Genomic DNA, 26,031 nt, shown 5'->3' on the forward strand with positions numbered 1-26,031 from the left:
GAAGAATTATTAGCTTTTGTACCTTACTAGTTGGCATACTTGTATTTGAGACATGCTGGGTGCATGTACATGTGCTATCAATTCACTGTAAGATTTCCCTGGGAGCATGTCTATGCATGTGCCCTTCAGAAGCAAATTTGCTCCCAATGGGAGTCGTTTATTGCAGGACTACTCCTGCCTTCCCCTGCTCCCTTATAGCAGCTAGGGGGAGCTCCAGGCTTCCCCAAGTGCCACTTTGGGCCTGGAAGGGAACACTAGAGTCAGGCCTGGGCTCCAGGGGATCCTGTCCAACCTCTGAGGCATCTGCCTCACAGACGTGTGCCCCAATTGGCAATCAAGACAAAGGGCTGGGAAATCATTCCCTCCCCTAGCAGCTGTTTCCCAGCCCCAGAGCACAGGGCTGAGAAACAGCTGCCCGAGGAGGGGACAGTTCCTCAACCTCCTGCTGTCTGGGCTGACCAGGACTAAACTACTACTAAGTAAATGTTGCGCACATGTAGATGGTGATGCTTTACAGCGCAGCAGTTTAATCTACTAATCCATCCTTGAAAGAAAAGACTAACCTACTGTGCAGCAGTATCTCATGTAGATGTGCCCACTAATTACAAAAAGCCTTAAGAACTGACAGCGTAGGTTTCACCTGGTATAGGGCTACTGGTCAAGCAACACAGATCCAGATCCATAACAGGACTCAGGCAGAATTCTAGTACCTAAATCCAAAATTATAACCTTCAAATTCCACCTGTGAGCTGCTGCCTATCCTTGGAGACGCTTACACTTTTCACTTTATAGGTCCTTAGGTACCCAAAAGTTATATTTTTGCACAAGGATAAGACATGCCTTGGCTTTGGCAGCTATTGCCTTCTTTAGCACTTTATAAGTTAAATACTGTGTGTTTTTTAGAATAAAACAACAATATTATATAAATCAATTTCAAATATTAACTGTGTAGAACAAGTGATTCACAATGTCAAGTCCTAACTTGACAGCAGAGGAGTACTGTGGCAAGACAGCACGAAGCAGCTATCTAAGTCTGGCTATGACAGTCACTAATCAGAACTTTCTCTAAGCTTTGTCAGCTAGATGCATCTTTGAACAAAAACTGCGTGATTTGTGGGGTTTTTCTTTCAAGGACTGATCATGGTATTAGTTTCACATGTGTATCCCAGGAGTTAGCTATGAATATCATTTGTCAATAGTAAAATATCAATAATAAAAGGAAACGGTGATATATCAGCTCTCTTACACAATGATAAAACCTAATTAGCAATAATATTAAGAGTGACTTATAGAATTGCCTGGGTGTTTTAGACAACTAAATTATGATTCTATGTTTATCTGAAATCTTACAGTATAGATTCCCTGGGAATGAATCACATCTCAATTAGTTATAAAGAAGGCAATTAAAACATATCAGACAAGTTATAGATGACAGGATCAATAAAACCTCCATGATCTAACGTATGCTGAACACCTACAGTACATTAAAGAAGTAAGGATTAAAACAAAATTAATCCACTGATATCCAAATTTGCTGCTGTCAGAAGAAGAAAAAAGAGACCGAGAGGCAAAATGGAGGATACAGCTATTAACCAATATTTCTTATTGCTGGTTTTGCTCTGATCTTGCTAAACATGAGCTGTAATGGTGCTTTTCAATCAGAAATTAGTCATTTGGAGTGGGACTGAATATTCTTTAGTTTTCTACCACCTCCTCAAAATAGTACTTAATATGGCTAAGATAGTGCCTAAATCAAAGAAAAGTTCAGTGCTCTTAATCTAGCTCAAGTATACTGTAATGCTATTTGTATGTATTTCAATACCTACATAATTACTGTTTCTCCTTTTTAATGAGGCAGGGAGAATATAGGACCTCTTCTCTTCAAAGGACAGGAGAAAGAACAAGGTGAAAGATGTGAACACCTCCTTTTTCAAAGGTTTTAAAGAAGTTACAGAGGACTGTACTCCAGCACCTTTTGTTCAGTGTTGAAAACATGGAGTGGGAAAAAGGGTGACCACACTAGGAGGTCCCACCATTTCTCTACTTCACTTGTATACGGAAATAAAACTTAAAAAAGAGGCCACCAGTCACAGAGGGGAAACAAAAGTCACCTTTGTGTCTCCATAAAAATTGTTATGGCAGTACGAAGTGAAAGCAAACAGAGATCCATCCTCTCTGCAGCCACAAATGTTCAAATTTGTGGCCGCGACAGAAGGCAGCATTAAATTGGGCGCAGACCATGTCTGTTTACTTACAGCAGAAGAGCTCAGGCTGAGTGAAGCTGCCTGGGCTCTCCAGCCTCCCTGGGCAGTAGCTCCATGGGCTTGAGGGGCAGAGTACCTGCATCACTTTCCCACTTGTCCAGACACGTCTGTCCAGGAGTTGTGCCTGGGTAAGCAGGGACAGTTGGGGCTTTGGGGCACGCAACCCATGCAGCGGGATTTTCCTATGTGCTTGCACAGGAGGGACCCCTGTGCAAGTTCCTACCCATCCCCCACCACCTCCACATTTGCAGACCCATGTGGGAAAATCCCTTGCAGAGGGATTTTCTCAAGTGTGCCTGCAAGTGCAGAGGGAGGAACTCAGGTTTCCCCTCCATATTTGCAGGCAAGTGGAAGGAAATTTCTTGCAGAGGGTTTTTCCTGCACACCTGCAAATATGGAGGGGGGAAACCCAACTTTTCCTTGCTTGCATACTTGCACCAACTTGGGGCACGGCAACCAGGGATGGCTGTAGATGTCCCTGAAGCGTGCTCATGTTCCAAAGATGACATATTGCAACACAACTGATCATGCTCCAAAGATGTCTGTTTCCAGGCACAGATTTTACAAAGCAGCATTTATGCCAGAGCCAGTGTCCCATAAAAAGGGATGTAGGTTAGAGGAGGATGTTTGCTTGAGAGTGAAAGGGGAGAGGTTACTATGCAGTCAATTTCAGCACACACTGGAAGCAAACACAAGAGGAGTGGTGACAGAAGGGAGACTCTCTGAATCCCCACCCTGCTTCCTGCAATAATTATATTACTCTGTAAATGAGAGGAGTGGCTGAAAAATAAGGCCACCATCTCTCATACTCCATGTGACACATAGGATGGGGTCTGATGCTTAGGATTTCAGCTCTGATTTCCTTCTCCACTACTGCAATTACAAAATCCTCAAGAAGCCAAATTCATCTTCCATGCAATTCCAAAATGTGACCATGTATCACTGCAACCAAATCACAGCTAATCTGAGATTTCATCTGGAATTATGCCCAACAGCAATTTGATAATTAGGTTATTTTCAAAAAAAAGTTAATTTTAAATTAGATTGTCCTCTTCCCTGAGTAAGCCTCCAAACATAGCATTCAGTCCAGTGTTTTCACTGTCAATCACTGTATGGTGCTGTTATTTGTTTGTCTGCTTCAATCAGAAGACATTTATTTTTCAAAACTGAATACATCTGACTTGTTTCTAACTTTATTCAACATGAAATCCAATCTAACATGACTTAAGCCAATACAAATTGATCATTGGCTTGGACAGGTATTTAATTAAAGAAACTGAAGCCTGATTTAAACTTAAGGAATATATTTGCGAGTCTGCAATTTATATTATTTCACATTGTTTTAACAATGTTAGCATGTATCTTACAGTCTTGCCTAGCTGCTGATTATTTTGATGTGAAACTAATTCAGGTTTCTTATAGTCTTGAGATATAAAAGGTTATTCAGCACTGATATTCATACTAATGCTTAGGTCTATTTTTTATATTAATAAAAATACATGTAATATCCATATGCATTTTAATGTGTATGTGTTCAGCTCCTAAAATTGAATTTTACACTCCTGAACATAGATGGAAATTATGATGATATCTGATTTTTCTATAATAACCTGGAAAACACATCTTTAAATCTTTAGAAGTACAGGCCCTGTGACCTTGCATTCTATTGGATTTGTCTGACAACAAGAGGTGAAAGGATTCTGCAGCTCCATTGTCTCAACTGTAGGATCTGAGAAAAACACTGGCAGGGCTCATCAGAGAGGTTTATGAGCCTGCAGTTCAAAGAGATTAAAAGGAAAATCTACAGAGATTCTTTCAGGCTGAAGAACAACATTAAATAACTATTAGCAGCTTGGTTCAGTAAAGCTTTACTAGAGCCCTTGCTGGGTCATTCAAAAATTGTAAAGGAGAAAAGGTATTCAAGCTTCACTTGGGGGATACAATAAATATTTCTTGGTTCTTCTGGAAGCTTGATGAAAATGGAAACTTTTAAATAACTTGCAAAGTAGTAAAAATATGTAATATTGAAATATTTCTCACCTTCTAATTAGTCAAATATTCTTAGCAGTGTTGATGGTTTTTTTATAGCTACAATTTAATTATGAAGAAAAATTATCCAATTTATACACTGCCAAACCAAACACAGCCGGAAATATGTACTTGGTATCATCATGAGGCGATAAAATTAAAAAGAATATTAGAAAACTTTTCAAAATTTTAGTACCACTAGAAATTTTTTTACAATTAAACTTTTTTTTTTTTTTTTTTTACATAATTTAAAATTAGTTAGGAATTGTTACAAACCACATAAAAATGCCAGTTTCAGCTTAAGCTAAAAAGGAAAGGTCTGAGTTGAGAACTGTTCTTAAATCAAAAGTAATCAACTGAAATTTGTATTAAAAAATCTATTTATTAGAGTTTTTTAATACACAAAATCACATTTCATAGTTTTATTTGCTTGTATGGCATATAACATCTAGTCTCTTTCCCTGCTTTAATACTTAGCAAACGTGTTTTTCATTTGTTAAGTATGTATTCAGTTAGACCTTCTGTTTGCCACCTGAATCCTCATTCATAAAGCTCTAGTGGCTGGAATTTAGGTCCCTCTAGAAATCCCAACAGATATTTTCAGTAAATTTAATTTGTTAAAAGTTACCCTTTTAAAAATTTTTATAAGCTATTTGAAACTGAAAAAATGTATTTGAATTGTGATAAAAGGACTAACTGTAACTAACTATAAAACTGCTTGATTAAATGTGGGATTCAATCCTGCCAAGTATTTTGAATTACACTTACACATATTCAGCGTATGAATGATTCCACCAACTTCAAACATCCCAAGTTAAACTTTGCTGGACTGTAGCCACAGTAGTTACTGCCTGGCAAGAATGAGCCATTAGTGCTGTTTAAGTGGTGCTGTATTGCAACCAATGCGGCACAAATCGTTCTCCATTGTACAGAATAGGTACAATACCAGACAATGGTACAAACGCTTCCCTCTGTACTTTCCCCTAAGACACAGGCGGGCAATTATTTTCGGCAGAGGGCCACTTACTGAGCTTTGGTGAGCTGTTGAGGGCCACAAGGGCAGCCCTGCCGCCTGACAGTTGCCCCACCCCCAGCCACCATATTGGGACCAGAAGTCCTGCCCCCAACCCCTGACCTTTGCTGCTGGAAGTCCCTCCTCTTGCTCCCTCCCCCAACACTCCTTTTGGGAGGGAGGATGCTACAATCTTGAAACTGGAAAAAAAAACCCAAATCATTTACCAAAAAAAAAAAAAAAAAATCTACTATAACATTTTAATTTCATTTAAAAATATTGTACTGATTTATGTGTTTATGAAGTATCTAGAGGTAACTGCATAACAGCTCAAAATACAGTCCTACTGTATATTAGAGTATGAGCCAGGCAGGAGCTGCAGGGCCACTAGAGGGCATCACTGCTGACTCTGTGGCCACGAAACCCGTCACAACGGGAAAGGCACAGGCACCAAGGCTGCTACAAAGATCATCTCCTCACAGGTTCCCCCCACGTCTGGGCTGGCCTTTTCCTAAGGTGTTTCCTCTTAGCCTCTCCCCGGATCAAACTTTGGGGCCAGCCTCTGGCTCTGTTGGGTTCTGCAGTGTCCTCCAAGGGCTGCAGGTTGGGTGAAGTCTTTCTGCACTCCTCCAGTAGGAGGCTGCTTACCTGAATGCAGCCACTGGGACCCACCAGTGGCTTCATTCAGACAAGCAGCCTCCTGCTGAGCAGACAGACATCCCCAAGCCCTTCCTGCTCTGCTGGCAGAATTATGGATGCTTCCCAGAGTGGATGCATTTGTGCCGGGCCAGGTGGGAGGATTGGCAGCCACTGCTTGACTTCCTGTGGAGTCGACTATGTCCAGGACCCTGCATTGGTCCCAGCCCGGGGCCACATGAGAGACCTGTCCTGCTCCCTCAGCTCCTGCCTCCTGCCCCTCCAGTTTCCCCTGAGGCTGCACCACAGCTGCCATGGGCTCTGGCTCCACAGCCATTTTCACCCCCTGGAAAGGCCTTCCCCCAGCTGGGGGCCTCGGCTGCCGCTCTCCCTTCACTACGACTGGCACCTGCTGACAATGCCTGGACTCTGGGGTTCTGCAGGAAAGGAGACAGCATGGATTTTACCCTGCAATGGGCCCAGAGCCCACAACCCTGGCCCAAACTCTGCCTGGACCTGATGCCCCCAGCTCAAAGCAGCCGCCTGCTCATCCTCGCCACCCCTCTGGCCAGGACGAGGCTGCAGGAACTGGGCTGGCTCCAGAACTGCCCACCCCCTCCACCACCCTGCAGCCCCTGCCACTTCTCGTGCCACTCTCCATGGCCCCTGCCACTTCCTATGATGCTCCCTGTGGCCCCCATCACTTCCCACTCCCCACCCCACACCTATCCCCATGCCGATCATCATACCACTTGCCGCAGCCGCCGTCACACCCTGCACCACTTCCTGCAACCCCCGTCATTCCTCTCAACTTCCCTACTGCTTCCTGTGCCTATCCCTGTGGCCCCTGCCGCTTCCTGAACCACTCTCCACAGCCTCCGCTGCACCGTGCAGCCCCCACCACTCCCTGTGCCCCACACTGCTCCTTGCAGCCCCCACTGCTTCCCCTGCCACTCCCTGCAGTCCACACTGCTCCCCACGCTGCTTCCCATGGCCACTGCTGCTTCCTGCGCTGCTCCCCATGGCCCCCACCACTTCCCAGACTGCTCCCAGCAGCCCCTGTCAGTCCCCGTGCTTCTCCTCAGGGCCCCTGCGCCTCTCCCTCTGGCCCCTGGTGCTTCCTGTGCCATTCCTCATGGCTGCTGTAGTTTCCCATGGCCGCTGCCTGCTACCACCACTTCCTTCCACTCTCCCCGTCTGCTGCTTCCCCTTTTGGCTCCAACCTGGCCCAGCAAGCACCATGGCTCTCCCAGCTCCTGGGCAGTTCATAGTGGTTTCCCCCCACCCCTCCTCTGAACTTATCTTACTTTCCACTCAGACAGAGGGAGGCAGAGAACAGCTGCAGAACTGCTCGGTCATAAGCTGCAGAGGCTTCTGGTTGGGTGCTGGGGGTAGGAGGGGGGTGGAGGTAGGCCGGCCTTGCTGCTCAGCCACTGGGTCCTGCTGCCCCTAGCTGATAAAAATTAAAATAGCCACTGGGTCCTGCTGTCCCTAGCGACTGTCATCTTTGACATGCAGCCAGAGACAGATAAAAATTAATTTGCTAAAATTTTGAGGGGTCCCGTGAATCGGATAGAATGGCTTGGCAGGTCGGATCCCGCCCACGGGACATATTTTGCCTGCTCCTGCCCTAAGAGATATTCTGGAGGAACCATTTCTGTGGTGAATGAATTTGGCCAGTATTAGGGGAAAGAATTAGGCCACTCAAAACTCTGAGCTAGTTTGAGGCCCTCAAGAAAAGAAACAACTGTAAATGAGATCTGTGCACTCTGGACAAGAATCAAACTAACTGATTTCACACAGCTCAAGAGTCATGAAAGGTTAACCTGCTACTCCTACCAACATGGCCTAGGTTCTAAGTTTCATCAGCAGTCACTGGTGTTCATCTTCAACTATGAAAGACGGAGCAAAAGCACTGTCTGTCCAGCATTTTTTTTCTGAAAATATGACCATTTTAAAACTGCATTAAGGACTCTCTCTGTAGGTAAGATATTTACAAAGCTTGATATAGCACATCTAGATAAGGTATACAAGTGATGCTTGCAACGTTCCCTATGGGTCTGGAAATTTGATGGCAGGGGAATGGTACCAGTGTTAATTGTGTTCCCCTGCTGCCAAATTTTTGGACTCCTAGGGAGCCTCATGAGCTGGACGACTCAACAGCCACACCCAGGCATGCAGAGTCAGGCTACCACTCAGGCTATCACATCCATGGACTGACCCCAAGTGCCAATCCTGTGCAGGATCCAGGAACACCAGACCAAACCTGCACCATTCATCCAGTTGGCACCACTAAAACATACCATAAAAACGTGACTCTGAATAATGGTTAATAGTGTTAGATACTGCTCTATGCCAATAAATTTAGTGGGCTGATGGTTATCCAGTTGGTAAAGTATTGTTGGAACCATTCTGCTAGTGAAAATAAAAATGTTAGATGTGCCTTCATAATTCTTTCAAATTGACCTCTATCACCATTTTATTATTTTAATTTTTATCAGTTACAAAAGTGTTGCAAGATTTAATTATATGTTGCAGCTGTGCTTTGAAATCCTCAAACAAAGACATAACTGAGCCAAAAAACCACCATTAATGGCAGTATAAGTGATCATGGCAAGGATGTGCTAATTGTGATTATTCTGCTCATTTAACTATTTAATTGTTCAGATTATTTTAAAGCTTGTTTTCTGCTCTTGTACCTGCATAGTTTCTCAGCATTAAGTTAACTATTCTTTTGAGGTCAAAGTAAATTACGAAGAACACAAATCTCAGCAGTTTTTATTAAGAGGGCAAAGATGCAACGAGGGAGACTATTTGAAACACCTCTTACAACTATTTTGGGACTTTGTTAAGAAATTTCATTCTCAGAAAAACTGTGAGAAGCAAACAACTTACATATAAACAAACGAATGAAATAAGCAAATAAACAGTATGTCTGTAAGTTCAGAAATCTTCATTACCTCTTTGTCATAACTGTTAGCTTTATGCATCTATCTATAAGTAAGCACCTGAAAGAGGTAATGGGAAGTAGAGTGAGTTTGGAAATGCTACAATGTGAGTTTGGAAAGGCTACTTCCAAAAGGCACAGTCTAAGAGTGTCATGTGTGTTGTGATATAGATCAGTAGTGTTCAACTTTCCAGTCCCATAGCTGAGTGAGTGGTTCAAAGTCAGTTTGCAGACAAGTCCATGGGCCTGATCCAATGCAGGGCTGGCACGCAGGGTTGGGCCACAGGTGCAATCTGGCACATCAACCCAGCCATGAACACCAGATTCAGCTCTGGAGTGACCCTGCCACATACCAGTGCAATCTAGTATGCAGGGCCACATCATCTAACCCATAGGGCTCCCATGGGTCTCAAAATTTGGCAGCAATGGAGCTGCAATTAATGCTTCCACCAGCCAAATTTTCAGACCCATGGGGAGACCCCTGGGCCAAATTACATAACTTTGTGACCTAGATCTGGCCTGCCGGCTGAAGGTTAAGCACCACCAATATAGACACACATCCATGAGGCTCAAAGCCATTGCCTATAAACCAGCAAATGGCGATGTGAGAAACACAGGCCCAAATCTGAGTTGGGCTGGGAAAGTTTTAATTACAACAAAACATTATATGGTGAAAATGTAAAAGTAGCTACTGTTGTGGGGTCAAAAGCCAACAGACTAAGTTAGAAGATGCCCAATTCTTTGTAAATGAAAAGTTCAGAACATTTTAATAAATGCTAATGAAACTGAAGTAAATGCTAGGAGAAGAATAAAAACATGGAGAGATGGGTAGATGATTAGATATTCTCAAAAAGACTACTTTTACTATTTGTGGTTCTCATGTCTGCTACCTCAGCCCAAGGGTTTTCCTGTCATGAACCTCTTAGATTCTGGAAGAACATCTGATCTGGTTCAGTGTAGCAAACCTGGCAGAAGCACAGATCATTTGATGAAGAACTTTCCAGCCTGACCTAAGGCCTAAAAGACTGCTGTGTGAGAGGACCTCAAACACTTCAGGTAAGAGACTTAAAAGCCACAAATGGGAAATGATCCCTACAAAAGCAAAGAGCACGTAGAAGGCATAGGTTCTCTTGCTTTCTCATGCATCAATAATATCTGAATCCATATGCTTCTCCCTTTTTGTGGCAAGCTATCTGAAACTTGGGTTTATCAGCAAAGCCATCCACACCAGCGTGACAATCTGGCCTTTAATTCTTAACAACACTTCCATCCCTGAGGTATCTTACCTATACTGGTCTAAGCCCTGGTTAGAGTCTTTGACTGAAGAAAACTGTTTTTTTAAATTTTCCCAAGGTAAAATTAACCCAAAATAATTTATCTTTGATTTCATGGCTTGGATTACAAGCTGCATTAGTTTTGTTCTTTAATCAGTCAAACGCATTGATCTATTAATTCTTAATGATGACTTCAGTGTAGGGCTGCACTGATAAAGATTTTCTTGACTGATGCTTATAGTCGATTATTAACCAGCCATATTGGCTGATGACAATGTGAAAACTGATATTTAGTAATAATGCAAGGCATTTTAAAGTACTGACATAAATAGCCCTTTTTTTTTGTTTGTTTCTGGCACGTTCCAGCAACCTCCTGCATTGCATCATTCAGTGTCCTAGTGCTTAAGCACTCAGTGTCCTGGCGGTGGGGGTGCTTGAGCTAAAGGCTCATCGAACAAGCAGCTTGGCAGCAAGAGGCACAACTCGCCAGCCCACAGCTGCCAGGCGGACAAGGGGAAACCCGCCATTTGTTGAGGGAACCCAAGCATCTGGGAGCTCTGGCCCCATGGGGGAAAGGGAACCCAGGTGTTCAGAACCCTGGCCAGAAGGCATAATAATCGGTAAACATTATCGGCTATAATGGCCAAAAAAAAGCCGATAACGTCATTTTATTAGTGCAACCGATATATCAGTGCACCTCTACTTTAATGTTTTATTATTCCATCTTTACATTAGTATATTAGCTTGTATTAAGTAGACATACTTGCTTATCCTTTTTTAATAAAGTCCATAAAATACACAAAATTAATTTATTCTGTTTTATTCTGCTAAGCTGCAATGGGGTCATGAACTCTGAGGGCACAGACAACCTCATATAAGAATCTAAAAAATGGTTAGCTCTGTTTCTGAATTAACACCTCAGTCTCTCAGTAAAAATTTGGCAATTATTATTGTCAGATTGATTTCAACTAACTATATATGTAATTTTATTTTCAGTTTATGTAGTATGTAATTTTCCCAGAAATTACAATCAGACATGGCCATATTTCAAACCAAACTGAGAAAAAAAAGTTCCTTTTTAATAGGTAAACTATGATTTTTTTCCTGCCTTCAGGCTATGGATAAGGGACTGGAAATAAAATATTTAAGTCTATGAAAAAGGTTCTTAATTCATTCCCAGCTCAGCATAACAAGGAGCTAGACAAATTTTCTTAACACACATTAAAAAGACAATTCTTGTAAGATTTCCAGACCAAAGAGGTTTGGATTAAGTACATGAGCCAAACCTCTAAATCCTTTGAGGTTTGTCCATTGCTCATTAGTACCTATGTCCTCAGGGCATAGAAGATTTCTTGCAATACCTCCAGAGGAAACAAGCGTTAAAATGTGAAAACATACTTACTTGTTAAACCACAAGGGCTCAAAAAGAAAAAAACCCCACATATTACAACCAGGCACATGGACTGCTTCTCAGGTAATCTACTTGCCAGCAAACTTCTGAGCTGAAGACATTAAGAATTAAAGCATTAGAGTAAGACTGCAAACACAGGTGCACACAGTCTTGCACAGGAAAAGATTGTGCTGCAAACAAATCTTTTTCCTACTCTGTCTCCCATGTGCACATACATGCATATATATTTGTATCACCAAAATCCCATCCCCTGTCCTTCATAACACATTCCCTGCCCCTTGCTTTGTGACCTCTTATCAGTTTTCACGTATTGCTTCTCGTTTCGTTCCCCTTTGTTTCTGTATGCTTTAGCAGCAGCCTTAATGAAACTGACTAGAATCATGACTGCTGAAGCACCCTGCATAGGCATTTCAGAGACCTGGCTTCTAATCAATTTCCCTATCATTCTGCCGTTAGTGAACACATTGTGACATGGCAAACATCCAGAGTTAAAGTATAGGTAAATGTGATTCACCAGTTTAGATGGTTCACTTTAGTCTTGCGTAAAAAGGGCCTTATGCCTTAAAATACCACTTTCACAAGATACAACCGAGTTACAAAGACTTATCCAGATTCATGTGAATTAGAGATATACAATTTGCTTTTCTTTCTTAAGTGTCCTTGTAGTCTCCAGAAATCGCAATTTAGAACAACTCCTCCATACGCAAGAGTCTCAGAACACATGTATATACCTTCAAAGCACCTTTGTAAGAATTAAAATAAAACTCACTTAAAATTAAAATTGTATCTCTTGCCATCAGTGGAGGACAAAAATAGGTTATATACATTTTTTATATAATTGTATCAACTTTACTGGATTTATTTGCTCCACTGTTTTTAAATTCTGTGTTCAAATCCTGTGTTCAGCAATTAGGCTTTAAAGTTAAACTAGCACACGCTTTAAGGTTAACAGCTGAAATAGTCATTTGCGTCATCACACCTAAGGACCCGGTAGTTACTGGACTGGTTGGTACAGAATCTGTGCTGTAAAACCTCAAAGCACTCAAGTTGAAGGAAGATATGAAATACTTGTATTTGGGAGTTAAATCAGACGTTTTTAATGCCAGTGCTGGGTCATTTCAAGGTATGCAAAGCTAAATAAAAAAAAGTGCAATATATGTACACAAAACCAACTGGAAACCATCCGTTCAATTATTCTAATTTATTAAAATTGTACCTGTCAGCCCTGTACCTGCACAGTCTGAAAAAACCCACATATTTAAGTATATTGTAATTCATGCTGAAAATAAACATGTATATCATTCTTCTAATCTTACAATGATGTATATCTGCTACTATGACTAAGCCTTTGTTTCTCAAATAAAGTTCTGGTAACCTTAGCAGCAGGGGAGTTGAAATCAACGCAAAAGAAAAAGGTTTGATGGTGTGCCAGTGTACAATGGAAGGAAATTCAATAACAAGCTGCAGAGACAGTGGGCTTTTATCAGACACATTTAAAAGTGGTGGTGGCTACACGTCAATGCTGGACCAGAGTGTGTACTGCAGAGAGCGACTGAGTGTTTTCCCCACAGGCAATACACTATTATTGACTCCCCCCATTAACATGTAGGGTGGATATACATTTATTGAAGGTTCTAATGGAAGGCTGAGGGACTCCTATCCTGAGGCCAGAGCAGAAAGACAGCCTATCACTTCATGTAATGGTAGCCCATGTGTGACAGACCTGACCTACATTTCCCCCTTTCTTTCTCACAACAGCCTGTCGCTGTTTTAAGAAGCTTTTTTCTGAGATGTCTAAAAAGAAATGCGTGCTGGAGCTGCCTAGTTAATGTGTTTTACTGGAATATTATTTATAAACCTGCTTTATAAAGAGTCGCTTAAACTAGAGATGAATTATGAAAGCTGCCCTAAAACAAAACACATGCTTCTTAGAGAAAAAAAAAAGATACATGATGATTTTGGAATGCTCATAAAACCATACATTATACTGGACTTTAGAAGTAAATTACTCAAAACTTATGCCTAAAATGCTGCAACAAAATGTAGCATAGGGTATTACTTGAAATCATTAAGACCATTTACCGAAGCTGCTTTAATATCATCTTTAATGACTGTAAATGCAGTCTAAATTCCATATTCATTAAAATTATTAGAAGCAATGCTACCTAATGTTTTGTTGGAAGTAATTTAGTGTTCTTTACTGGATAACTGTCTGTCCTAATCAACATAAACAATGTATCCAGAAAATGAAAGTAGGACAAGGGAAGAGAACATTTTACTGCAGAAACAAATAGCATTTTAAAATATCATCTAACTACTACTCCAGCCCTTGTTTTACAGAGCTGCTGCCACTACAGCACTCCTTGGCAGGAACCTACCACGCCGCTGCAGGTCATACTCTTTTTTTGTCTCTTCATTCCCTAGAATTTTCCACGCTTGATCAATTTCGATGAACCTCTGCACACGCTCCTCCACTTCTCCTGCTGGCACATCTGCGCTTTGTTTATCTGGATGATACTGCCAATCAAAAAGAAAAGTTGGTGGCGGTGGGGAGAAGGGTGAGGGGAAAAAAAATTGATAGTAAATGTGATATTCAGTTACAGGGAGGGGGACAAGAAGGTTTGAAAGAAGGTGCCAAGGAAAATGAGATGACTATGTTGCACACAGGAGATTACTGCCAGGTTAATTAGACCACTGGAATAGCAGCAAATCCACCAGTGGCATAAATGTCACAATGTGCAGTGACAACATTTGCTGGATAATTTGCTGATGGAATCATTGGTCTTATGGACAATTTACTTAGAGAGACTGACTAATGCAAACACAAATAGGTGCACAGTGAGGAATACAACATGGGAAAAATGGGAGATATTTTAGGTAAAAGCAGCTTTTTCTTTAATACTACATCTAGCTACATTTCCAGCCTAATCACGAATAAATTGAATACTTTATTATACACATCTCATCTTTACCCTTTAAAAGGTAAACAGAATATGTAAAATCAAATATACATTGCAATATGTATGTATATCTATTTTGGAAACTATGCCTCAACATCTTTAATTTTTTTTCAGTTCAGTGAATCAATAGCCCTTCCAAATATTTAAAGTCATGGATCACTGGCTTCAAAATTTTGTGTCATTCTAGTTAAGAAATGATTATCTGAAGACAAGATCGTAGGATAAACCATGTATAAAGACAGAAAAATGAAAATACTTACATTACATGAAAGAAAATCCCTAAAAAGAATTCAATGGATTCTCTTTTTATTCCTTGCTATAGTTTAACTTACTTGTAAGGTATATATTTTCAATTTTTGATACTTCGATGCTTCATATAGCACATATACACCTGAAAAGCAGCAACTAGAGAGAGCACCTGGGGAAAGAATGAGTTACAGCCATGCAAGAATTGTTATCTGTTAATTCACTGCATTATATTTCAAAATACTCTTCATCTACTTATTTTTCCTACATCCTGGATTTAATTTCTGCCCTCTATGCCAGCACACAGAAGAGCCTACTGTGGTTATTGTGACTTGGAAGGCCTTTGGCACAAGGGAATACTACAGAGTAGAATTTTGAAAAAATGCTTCTCTTTATGAAGAGGTATTTGTTCTAATTTATTGTTCATTTTGGAAAGAACAATGTGGGTGTAGTGTGAGCTTAAAACAATTGCCTCCCCCTTCTTCACAGACAGTTTTATACTACAAATTCAAAAGGACTACTGCAACTGGAGTCTGTTTGTTCACTGATTCATGTAACTATCATTTGAATTTATGAGATTTATCTGAATAATCTCCCAAACCATAGCAGGAGAACAGATCCTAAGGGCAAAAAGTCTAAAACCTCAAACTTTTTACACCCATTTTCTACACACACATGGTTGTGCATGCAAAAATGGTTGCTCACACAAGTTGTGAACTCAAGTATTTAGTATATGTGCATATGTTGGCTGCATGGGTCTATGCCCTTGAAGTCAGTGATGCATTCAAAAGTAGGGACCAGCTTGACAGTTGCTGAAAATAAAGCCCAGGCATAGGTGTGGTAGAACCCAAATGCTGACTTAGGCATCATGCAGGTTGGAAATTTTTGGCAACAACATTTAGGTCTTGAACAGGTGTTCACTTCTGCAATAGACATTTTGAGAAATGTCTACCAATACCAATACCGATGGCTAGAGATGATCTGAGCAGGATGTGGGGCCCCACCCCTGGATGCAAGGAAACCAGTGGCTGATTCAGGGGGAGGGTGGGGGAGTGCTGAGTGGCCAGATGTGAAGCTGGTGGCAGCGAGAGTGGCCACGCCACTCCACCTGACTCCGTGGGGCCCTCCAAAGCATGGGGCCTGGGGCGATTGCTCCAATTCATCCCCGACAGGGACGGCCCTGTTGATGGCCTTTTATGAACGAGCCATGTCAGCTGATACCAATCTAACTGATGATATGAAAGCCTGGCAGCTTGGAGAGCAGTACCTGCCTGGTAAGTCTGTTGGGGGAAAGGGGCATGGGGGATGATTATCAAGGCTCCCATGGTGAGGGATGGAGTAGAGCAGAAGCTAAGGTTGGGACAGAAGCAGGCGCTACCCAGCCAGGGCAGGACAGGACACGGGACAGAGCCCTAAGTGTTTTGTCTGGGGAGTGCGAGGAATGGGGTGGGGGCTCCCACCACTGTGCACACCCCTGGGGGAGGTAAGGGAGGATATGTGCCCCCCAGATCTGTGTGCAGGGTGAGGGCAGGTTGCTTCTGCAGGCTGGTGCCAGTGCCAGGCTCTTCTCAGTGAGGGAGTTGGGCCGGGATGCACTTGGGTTGGGTGGCAGTGGTGTTTGTAGGTGGGCTATGAAGTGGGCTACAATCACCCCAAAATTCACTGTAGCTCACCCAACACTCTTTCCCCATGCTGCCACCACCATCTACCCCAAGCACAGCCCTGGCCCAACTCCTCCCCCTCCCCCTCCCCCCACTGCTGGGAAGAGCTCGGCACTGCCTAGAGCCCCAGCCCTTCACCCTGTGCACAGATCTGGGGGGCACATGCCCCCATGCCTCCCCTAGGGATGTGCGCAGCAGGAGGAGCCACCCCTGCACCCCTCAGATGAACTACTTAGTTTCATAGTTGGTAGGGTCGGAAGGGACCTGATCAGATCATCAAGTCTGACCTCCTGCCGTGGGCAGGAAAGAATGCTAGGGTCAAATGACCCTGGCAAGGTGTCTATCTAGCCTCCTTTTGAAGATCCCCAGGATAGGAGTGAGCACCACTTCCCTTGGAATTTGGTTCCAGATCCTAGCCGCCCTGACTGTGAAGTAGTGCCTCCTGATATCTAGCTTGAATCTACTCTCCATCGACTTATGGCCGTTATTCCTTGTTACTCCCAGTAGTGCTCAGGGGAACAGGGACTCTCCCATTGCCTGCTGGTCCCCCTTGGCCAGTTTATAGACAGCCACCAGATCCCCTCTCAGCCTTCTCTTGTGGAGGCTGAATAGGTTCAGGTCTCGTAGCCTCTCCTCATAGGGCCTACCCTGCTGCCCCCGATCATGTGAGTGGCCCTCCTCTGGACCCTCTCCATGTTCTCCACATCCCTCCTCAAGTGCAGCACCCAGAACTGGATGCACTTGTAGCTCTGTCTCGTGCCCTGTCCCAGCTGGGTAGCACATCCACCTGCCCCACCCCCATTCCCTCCCTCACCGCAGTGGCCTCAATATACCCTCCTCCCCCTTCTCCAGCAGACTCGCCAGCTGTATGCTTCTCTCTAAGCTGCCAGGCTGGCTGGGTGCATGCTGTAGTTGCACCCTTACACACGGCATTTATCAGTCAATCGCTCAAAAAAAAAACCAATTGCCAATAATGTCAATTTCCCTTTTTATCTGTGCCGATACAATAAAGACCAATGTATCAGTGCACCTCTAGTTTCCCCCTTCCCATGGAACTTCAAAAGGCTGCCCACCATCCCTTCAGGAGGGATGTGGGCAGTGGGGTTCCGCAGGGCTCAGTCCTCAGGCCCGCACTATTCAACATCTTCATCAGCAACTTGGACGAGGGGGTAAAAAACACCCTGTTCAAATTTGCAGATGATACTAAGATAAGGGGAGGAGTGGGCATGCTAAAAGGGAGGAATAGATTGCCAGCTTCCAAGAGAAGTGGTGCTTGGCTCCTACCCTGGGGATCTTTAAAAGGAGGCTGGATGAACACCTTGCCGGGGTCATTTGACCCCATTACTCTTTCCTGCCATGGCAAGAGGTTGGACTTGATGATCTGCTTAGGTCCCTTCTGACTCTTCCAACTATGAAACTAGGAGTAGAGGGAACAGCATGATAAAGCCCCCAACCTATTCCCCAAAGCAGGTACCCTGATCTGGTGAAGAGCTGGGAAGCATCATGGGCACCTATACACGTGCCCGATGCTTGCTCCAATGCATTCTAATTGGAATGTGTCAGAGCAGACTTGATTAATCACATCAGCTGGAGCATGCTAATTAGCACACTCCAGCAGCCTCAGCGTCATGTGTATTCAGTGTCCTTGAACTTCAAAATGGCAGGGGGGGTGCTTTAACTAAAGCTCGTTGATTAATTAAAGCACCCCCACTCTCACCCCTGCTCCCAAGCATATGTAAAGACTTACTGCTCCTCTCCTGTCCCCTCCCAGACCAGTCAAGCAGGGAATTTAGAAGTATTCATTCCTGTGAAAGAAACTCTCTCATATGGGAGGGCTTCCAGCCTAACATCTCCTGGAAGGGGCATGTCTCCTCCAAGAGAAACTGAGAGAACACTTGTATGCTTGTACTGGAAGTATGGCAACTCTACTGATAAAAAATGGGACACCTCTATGTAGCCTTAGCAACCAAAAATGAATGCTGCTTCAGATCCAACAGGAAGAAAAAAAAGTTACCATTACATCTAACATTTCAAGGTAAACCCAGGTAATGGGGAGGGAAAGCATGACATTGGATGATGTAGACTATATCACAGTAATTGATTCGTGTATTTTGGTCAAATGATCTAAGCAGCCTTTCTTTTTTCCAACTGTGTTCCAGCCTTAACAGTATTTGTTCAAGCTGGTAGCTGATCATGAACTGTAATCCTGCCCAAGTGTTAACTGAAAAGGTCACTTTATATGTACACTGAGTACTGATAAACATTAGAAGTTCTTAGCCTGCATAATGGATTAACAAAAATTAATATAGATAGAAATAATCTACATATCATATGTGTCCAAGGTACACAGTCAGAAAAGATTACTGAAAACAGTACTTATTTAAAGTAGATCAAGTCAGTTTTTTACTAAAAACTGTAAAAGATTTGTAATTGTTAAGTAAGACTTTGAAGGAAGTAACATGCTTTATTCTTATGTTTAATGTTGTGCAAATGTAAAAGCAGTATACACTTATTCCTTGATTGAAATTTTGTTATTTCAAGTTTCAATCCCAAATAAACCATTTAATGGTTTAGTTTTACATCCCATGAGGAAATAACTATGTGAATGATGACAACTAACACCTGAAATGTCTCATTAATGCTTTTATTGCTGCTAGAAGAGGCAAGTCTTCCTATAACATTTTCCATCAAACTAACATTCAAATAAATAGAATATCTGAAAGTCCCAGGTATGCCTTGCCATACACAAAAAGCACACTAACACAGTACAGTGAGTGTGAAATCATGACCTGAATACAACTACATGTAAACATTTAGGACAAAAGCTTTGAAACAATTAAATACAAAACCGGTTGCCCAGAACATCCTGCCTTTTGATTGGCCAAAAGCTGCTCTTAACCGTCTGCTGAAGACCATATGTTGTCAGATCCCGATTTCTGAGAGGGAGCAAACCAGTCATTAATGACTGATTGCTCACAACAACGCTAAGAAAACTGACTCCTCTCCTGCTGAGAATATTGAAGAATCAAACAAAACTGGTTCCTCTCCTACTCAGCCACAGTGAAATCATAGCTGATTGAAAATAAATTTGCAGCTTTTGAGCAGTGCCTCAACCAATGAGTGCATGAAACAATTTAGCAAGAAGGAAAGTAATCTGACCATCCTTTCAGTTGCTTCAAACTGCCCCTGAAATAACTGGCCACGGTGGAAGCAGATACTCTAGAAAATGAAACCACAAATACAAGAAGTGGGGCTCTCCACTGTGGCAGTGAATGGGAACAGTCTATTTTGGTCATTTCTTATAAGATAATGAACCTAATTTTACCACTTCACACAATGTTGAATAATAAAATAAATTATTTTTAAGCAGTATGAGTTTATTTTTATTTTTTTCTTTAGACAACTTGTTAATAGATATTATTTATATATTTGTATCATTGCTTGCAGACAGCCACTGTCACTTGGATGTGTAACTACTTTCACTTTAACCACATTTCTGTATGAAAACATTCCTCTTGCAAGACAGTAACACAAGCAACTGACCTCTACAGGAGAATAAAAGCAAATGTTACATCAGAAAAAGATTTAAGAAATTTCTTTTTAGCAGTGTGGTCCATATTTGGAGAAGTATCATTACCTTCTTTGTACATTTCTTTAGAATTGATAATGAATTAGTATCTGTGAGTTTTCTTAAAAGAAGAGTTTCTGATGCTCATTTTTTTGAAGTGTAGAACCATCCAAAGGAAGCCCATCTCTGGCTCTGTATCCAAGATTTCATGTCCTAGATGACCAGATTCAGGGTGTCCTCTGACCTGCTAATGTTCTTTATGTGTACTCCTTACAAAAGGGGTCTAATTCTCAGTCCTCTGAAATTATTACCATACATTAATAAAGAGATGGTGCTTAAGTAATCAATGGAAGAAAGAAAATGAGGCAAACTACTTACAATGTAATTAAAAATGGTTTGGGATTTATTCATCAGGCATAACCCAACAGATAGTGGGTCCCTGTTGTACCTTTTATGTTTTGGCAATGTTTCTTAAAGATACTTCAGAGCAGACAATTTATTTTGCAGGGATAATGGGGTTGGATTAGATTCCTGATGCCTGCACACTGTGAAGCATATCTTAGCAAAACACTTTCTAGTACTGTGGGAAAATCCAAGCAGAAGCCGAACCCTCTCCTTTCCCCAAAGTCAGATGCCATAGTGTTAGTAGCTACGCATGTGTAGATTAAAATCTACACAGCCCAGTCTCTCAGAATGAAAAAAGCAATAATAATTAAATACATGCTTCCAGCTTATGAGTTAATTTCTTCCTTACATCCCCGCTTGTCATATCATACTAATATTCAGCTGTACTTTGAAGGCTGATCTGGTCTCAGACATTTGTCATTTGTCTTATTCAGTTATTTTTTCTCTTACTGAAAAATTAATTAAAATATCCACACGACTGTAATTTGATAATATTTCTCTGTGTTGCACTTTTCCAAAATATCAAAAGTGTTTTAAGAAATTGATTAAAAATACTGTCATCAAGAGGCAGCAGTTCATATATTTCTAAAATATTCATGTGCCCTGTTCTCCTGCACTAGCAGAAGGCAGAGCAACGTGGAACCTTATAGACTAACCAGTTAGAGAAGCATGAGCTTTTGTAGGCAACAGCCTACTTTGTCAGTATGCCTTCACTGGATGAGGGAAGCAAAAACAGTTTCATAGGATCTTTGTTCATTTACTAATGACCTTTCAGGATACAATGAACACTATACTAAGCAACTTGATTATATTTTCGTTATCTGTCAATCAATTTACCTCTATTTTAAATCTATGAATTATATTAAGAGTATTTAAGCTTATTTTATGGATTACATCAACTTCCCAAGATGCTGATTACCCACTGTCATGCCTACGCAAGCATGTCTGGGGCCATTTGGATCAGGAGGAGTGAGCAGAGTCCAGGGATAAACCAGGTCAGGAAGCCAGGAGGTTAGTTTGAGAACAAGGTCTAGGAACACGCTGAGTTGGGAAGCTGGGAGGTCAGATAGAGAGCAGAATCAGAGAACATGCTGGGTCAGGAAACCAGAATAAGGAGTCAGAGGAATCAAAGAGCAAGCTACAGGAAACAGGAAAGCCATCTAGAATCAGGTTGAGCCCTGTTGTCTGGACACTTCCTGTTCTGGGTCAGAGGTTTATGTCCAGGAAGTGAAGAATCAGCTGACTCCAGCTGACCATACTGGTGCCAGTGAGTGGGTGTAGGGGGCCCTGTCAGTTTTCTCAGGAGAGCTTTGACTAGCTGCAAGGTGGCAAGCTGGGATGAGTGAGCGTCAGGGATCTGGATTTTCCGTTTCCCATGGGAAAATGGAGAAAACTATGGCTTTCTCCCTTTGCCAGAGGAAACTGTGGATTTCTCATTTTGCTGGAGAAACCCATGGATTTTGCTGTTTTGCAAAGAGCTCTCTGCAGGCTGGCAGAGTTCCAGCTTGCAGGGTGCTGGGAAGGAGTGGGAGGAGGGCAGTTAGGCAGGGGCTGCCATGTGGATGTGTGCACATGTACATGTCCACCAGGCAGCCTGGACAGCAGCTCCTGCAGGTAGGTGGGGGAGGGATGGGAGGGAGAGGGAGAGGAAGATGGAAAGGGAAAGGAGGGGGGGATGGTTGAAGTTTTTTTGTTGAGATGTAAATTTTTGGTACTTCAATAAAAAAAAAAAATTGCCAGGTTAAACTGAACACATTGTTTTAAATCACTGTCTGAAATTCATCAACTCCAGTTCCTTACACTTATTTTCTCCAACCAATTTCCATCAATTAGATTCCACAGGAATCAATTCTTTTGCCAGTATTTCTAATGGTCTCTTCTTAGCCAGTGCTCTGGACTCAATCCTCCTCCTCCTTGGCCTTTTAAGACAACTGACCATGCTCTTTTTATAAAGATTACCTTCTCTTGGTTTCCATAATTCACTTCTTTCCCACCACTTTCTCCAAGTCATTCTAGAGAAATCATCTTATCTTGCCATGCAGTGCTCCAAGGAGGAGTGGAACAAACACACCTATCTTTGCTCCCCTTCTTCTCTCCTCATAGGCGACATGTAGGGAAGGCACAGGGGGGCATGTACCCGCCCTGACAGGGCTGCTGCCACTGCTGGTGGCACCTGCAGTAGGTCACCAGCTCTGGCCCCAGCACCGACACCACTGGCAGCACCAGTGGGTGCCCCCCCAGACTCAGGAGGCACCAGTTGCCCAAGTATATCCATCTATTCTTTACCTCTGAACAATTTCACCTATGAAGAGAATTCATCTACCATCTCCACGCAGATGACTCTCATAACTCTCTCTATTCCTAACCTGTTTCCTTCTGTTCAAATTAAAGTCACGGTAGGCTTCCCCGATAACATCTTGTCTATGACTAGTTGCCAACTCAAGCTCAACGGATGCAATAACTGAGTTCTTCGAGCTCTCTCCACTAACTTATTTCTCAAAAGCTGGCTATAATACATCATCCTGCCTGCTCTGACCACTTTCTCTAATACTACATTGAGGTTATGCCTGCATCTTGCCTAGTTTTTCTTCCTAATGTCTCCAAGATATGACTTTTCCTATCCATCAACACAACTAATATTTTTGTTCACACTCAGCTCATATCCATTCAGAAATCACCTATCCAGCCTACCACTGTCCTTGTCACTCATCTCTCTGCTTTCTCCCACTGACCTCCCCTTCAGTATTGCATGATACTTAAGCAAACTCTTTTCCCTTTAAGGGCCTTTTATGTCTCAACATCTTCATAAGGCCAAGGCAGGGGGTTGGACTTGATGATCTGCTCAGGTCCCTTCCGACCCTACAAACTATGAAACTATAACTAAAATTTCTCATTAATTTTAAAGAGGTCAGTTTCCACCTACAATGCTGCACTTCTCTATAACCTAGGCCCCATCTACATGTTACACTTCAGGCATGATTAACCAATTAATCACACGTTAAGTGGTCACCTAGTCATATATTCAGTCAATTAATGATGTGATAAAAAGAGGAATAAACTGTAAAGTCATTCCACAAAAGATGTGTAATAACTCTGTAGCTGCTTCTTATCAACCTTTAATTATGTGGCCAGTGGCCCCTGTGGCTGGGAACCCTGTCAGCTTATTAGAGCTCCCAGCTGGGGGTGGGGGGAGAGAGTTCTGTGTGCACCCTTGAGCCTAGGAGCTCCCAGCTGACAGGGCTTCCAGCCACAGGGGAGGCCCATTCTCCTCTGTGGCTGGGAGACCACAGCTCATGTGATCTCCCAGCTGTGGGAGCTTGCTTCTTGCTGGAGACATGAAGGGCTCCCCCTGTACCAGCAATAAGGCATGCACCAGCATATGTAGCATGGCAGGAGATGGATTGTGTGTATCATGCATTAGATCCCATTGCACCTTTACCTGCACATGTAGAAGGGCCTCTAATTTCAAACAGATCACTGTGCTTTTCTATATATTCACCTCCACAATTGGAAGGAACTCCCTGTAAACAAATATAAAACCACACGATTATTCTCCTTTGTATCCTTCAAAAACTAAAACTAAAACATGCCACACTAAAACTGAAAGACTGTTGCCTACCATGATACCTAATATTGGCTCACTGTGTTTTACTCCACTGTGCCTGATGTCTGCTAATCTTCCCTTTATTCTGTTTTGGGGAAAGGAAAATCTTATGTTCTGTGGTCGTGTAGTGACTAACACAATAGGAAGCTGGTCCATGACTACAGTTGCTAGGTAGTTGAGTTACTACCCAGGATGCCAAAAGTCCAGCCCTGCCGGTTACCCCTTTTATTATCCTTATTGTAACACTTAAAGTCACTTTTACCTGAAGTCAGACCTAGAAGAGAAAAACCTGCTGGATTTTCTATTCTCTTGCCATCTGCTTGCGGGGACTTTATTGTTTCTGCTTTGAATGTTTACACTAGCACTCAAGACTTCATCCATGATTACTTAGTAAAAAGTTATCAGAAGGAATTAGAGAAGTGCTTTGTATAGGAAATTGTAATGCAGGCTCCCATGATATGTACAGTGGTTTAGTCTTGGGTTATCCTCACCATAGATTTTAGTATCACCCAAAAATATCTTATATTTAATTTTACTTCTCAGCCTATGCAGTTATTGTTCCCTTCTTAAAGTCAAATTTCTTAAAACTTGAATTATAATACTTCTTCTGGGCACAGACAGCCGCCTCAGCAGATCAGGATATAATATTATCAAGTATAGATCAAGTAGATAATATTATGATATTAATAATTATTCTTTTAGGGCTTTTCATCAGAAGAACTCAATGTTTGTATTAACATTAATTTTCACAACCCTCCTCAAAAGATAACTGGGTTACATCCTTTCTACAGCTAGACAAACTACAACATGGATAGCACAGATTAAATATATTGTCCAAAAACAGTGTTAAACATGTGACCTGTGGACCAGACCCAGTCCATTGAGCTATACGATCCAGGCCAACTCTGTGGACTCCATGTTGTACAGGGAATCAGTCTGGGGCATGTGCTACATGTGGCCCCTGCACGGGACCAGTTTTGCATATTGGTTCCTAAGCAAATCTGGATCTGTGTGTGTAGCACATACCAGTTCATGTAGTACACAAGTTGGACCCAGTGCTACACGCAGTATAGGCAGTCCAGATTGCAGATGGTATGAGGTACCCTGCTGGACCGGTCCTGCAAGGTGGCTCCAGTGCAAGTGGACAGCTTGGGGCATGATCCAGATTGGTCCTGGAGCCAGTGCAAAAGTCTGGTTCTGTGTGGGTGCCACATGCAGCGCATGCTCTGGACCAATTCTCTTGTGTTGTGTGTAGTGTAGAGTTCAGCCCATATGTCGAATGCAGTGCCAGCCCTGGAGTGGGGCTGGTGCATGCTGTGTGTGGCAAGCAGGCTGGACCTGGTGGTACAACTGCTCTACATGGCACTGAGTGTCAGTCCATTGTTGAAGCTGCTTAGAGTTTGCTTGTACTTCTATTGCCATGTGGTTATTGTAGGTTTAATTATCCAGGTGCTCAGAGTTTGTATGTGCTCTCCTTTTAAATAAATCTCAGTAAAGTAAACAAGAAAATGATCTTACTCCCACTGACCTTAAAAAGAAACCACACACACATATAGTGTTGTCAGCCCTCCCAGTTTATCACAGATCTTATGATATTTACTATATTTCTTAAGGCTGTAGCTCCTGGAGTACCAGTACAGAGGATTTCATCTTTCATATTTATAAAGGTGCATTTCTAATTCTAATAGTTGTGAAGGAAAGCTGGAAACAAGAACCCTAAAAGCAAGATGCCACAAGGTAAAACTTTAATTTTTTAAATTTATCTCACAATTTTTGCAGAGAGATGTAATTTTTGAATGCTTAAAACATGCAATTCTGTCCAGAAATGTGCACAAACAGAATAATACAGTTTAAAGTAATACATTCTTAGCACCAAGAATGCATTTCACCTGCTTAGTACTTTTCTGGTTCATTCTCCTGTCAATAAGTCAGTCTTTCATCAGTCACACGGGATGCCCATGCCTGCTATGGGACAGGGAAATCTGGGTGAGGGGGATCCCCTACCCTCCATCAAT

The 26,031-nt window shown here is 42.3% G+C and overlaps 1 protein-coding gene across 1 annotated transcript in view; it reads right to left on the reverse strand.

Annotated features, from left to right (window-relative positions):
- The window catches only part of DNAJC24 (DnaJ heat shock protein family (Hsp40) member C24), an 83,678-nt gene that overhangs the window by 12,478 nt on the left and 45,169 nt on the right, over nt 1-26,031 (reverse strand). The window contains exon 3 of the mRNA XM_019551515.1: nt 13,951-14,089. Coding sequence (XP_019407060.1) covers nt 13,951-14,089 — 139 coding nt within the window. The remainder of the gene's footprint in view (nt 1-13,950; nt 14,090-26,031) is intronic.

Source organism: Crocodylus porosus, unplaced genomic scaffold (assembly GCF_001723895.1).
Source record: "Crocodylus porosus isolate Cpor-Errol unplaced genomic scaffold, CroPor_comp1, whole genome shotgun sequence".
Classification (NCBI taxonomy): domain Eukaryota; kingdom Metazoa; phylum Chordata; order Crocodylia; family Crocodylidae; genus Crocodylus; species Crocodylus porosus.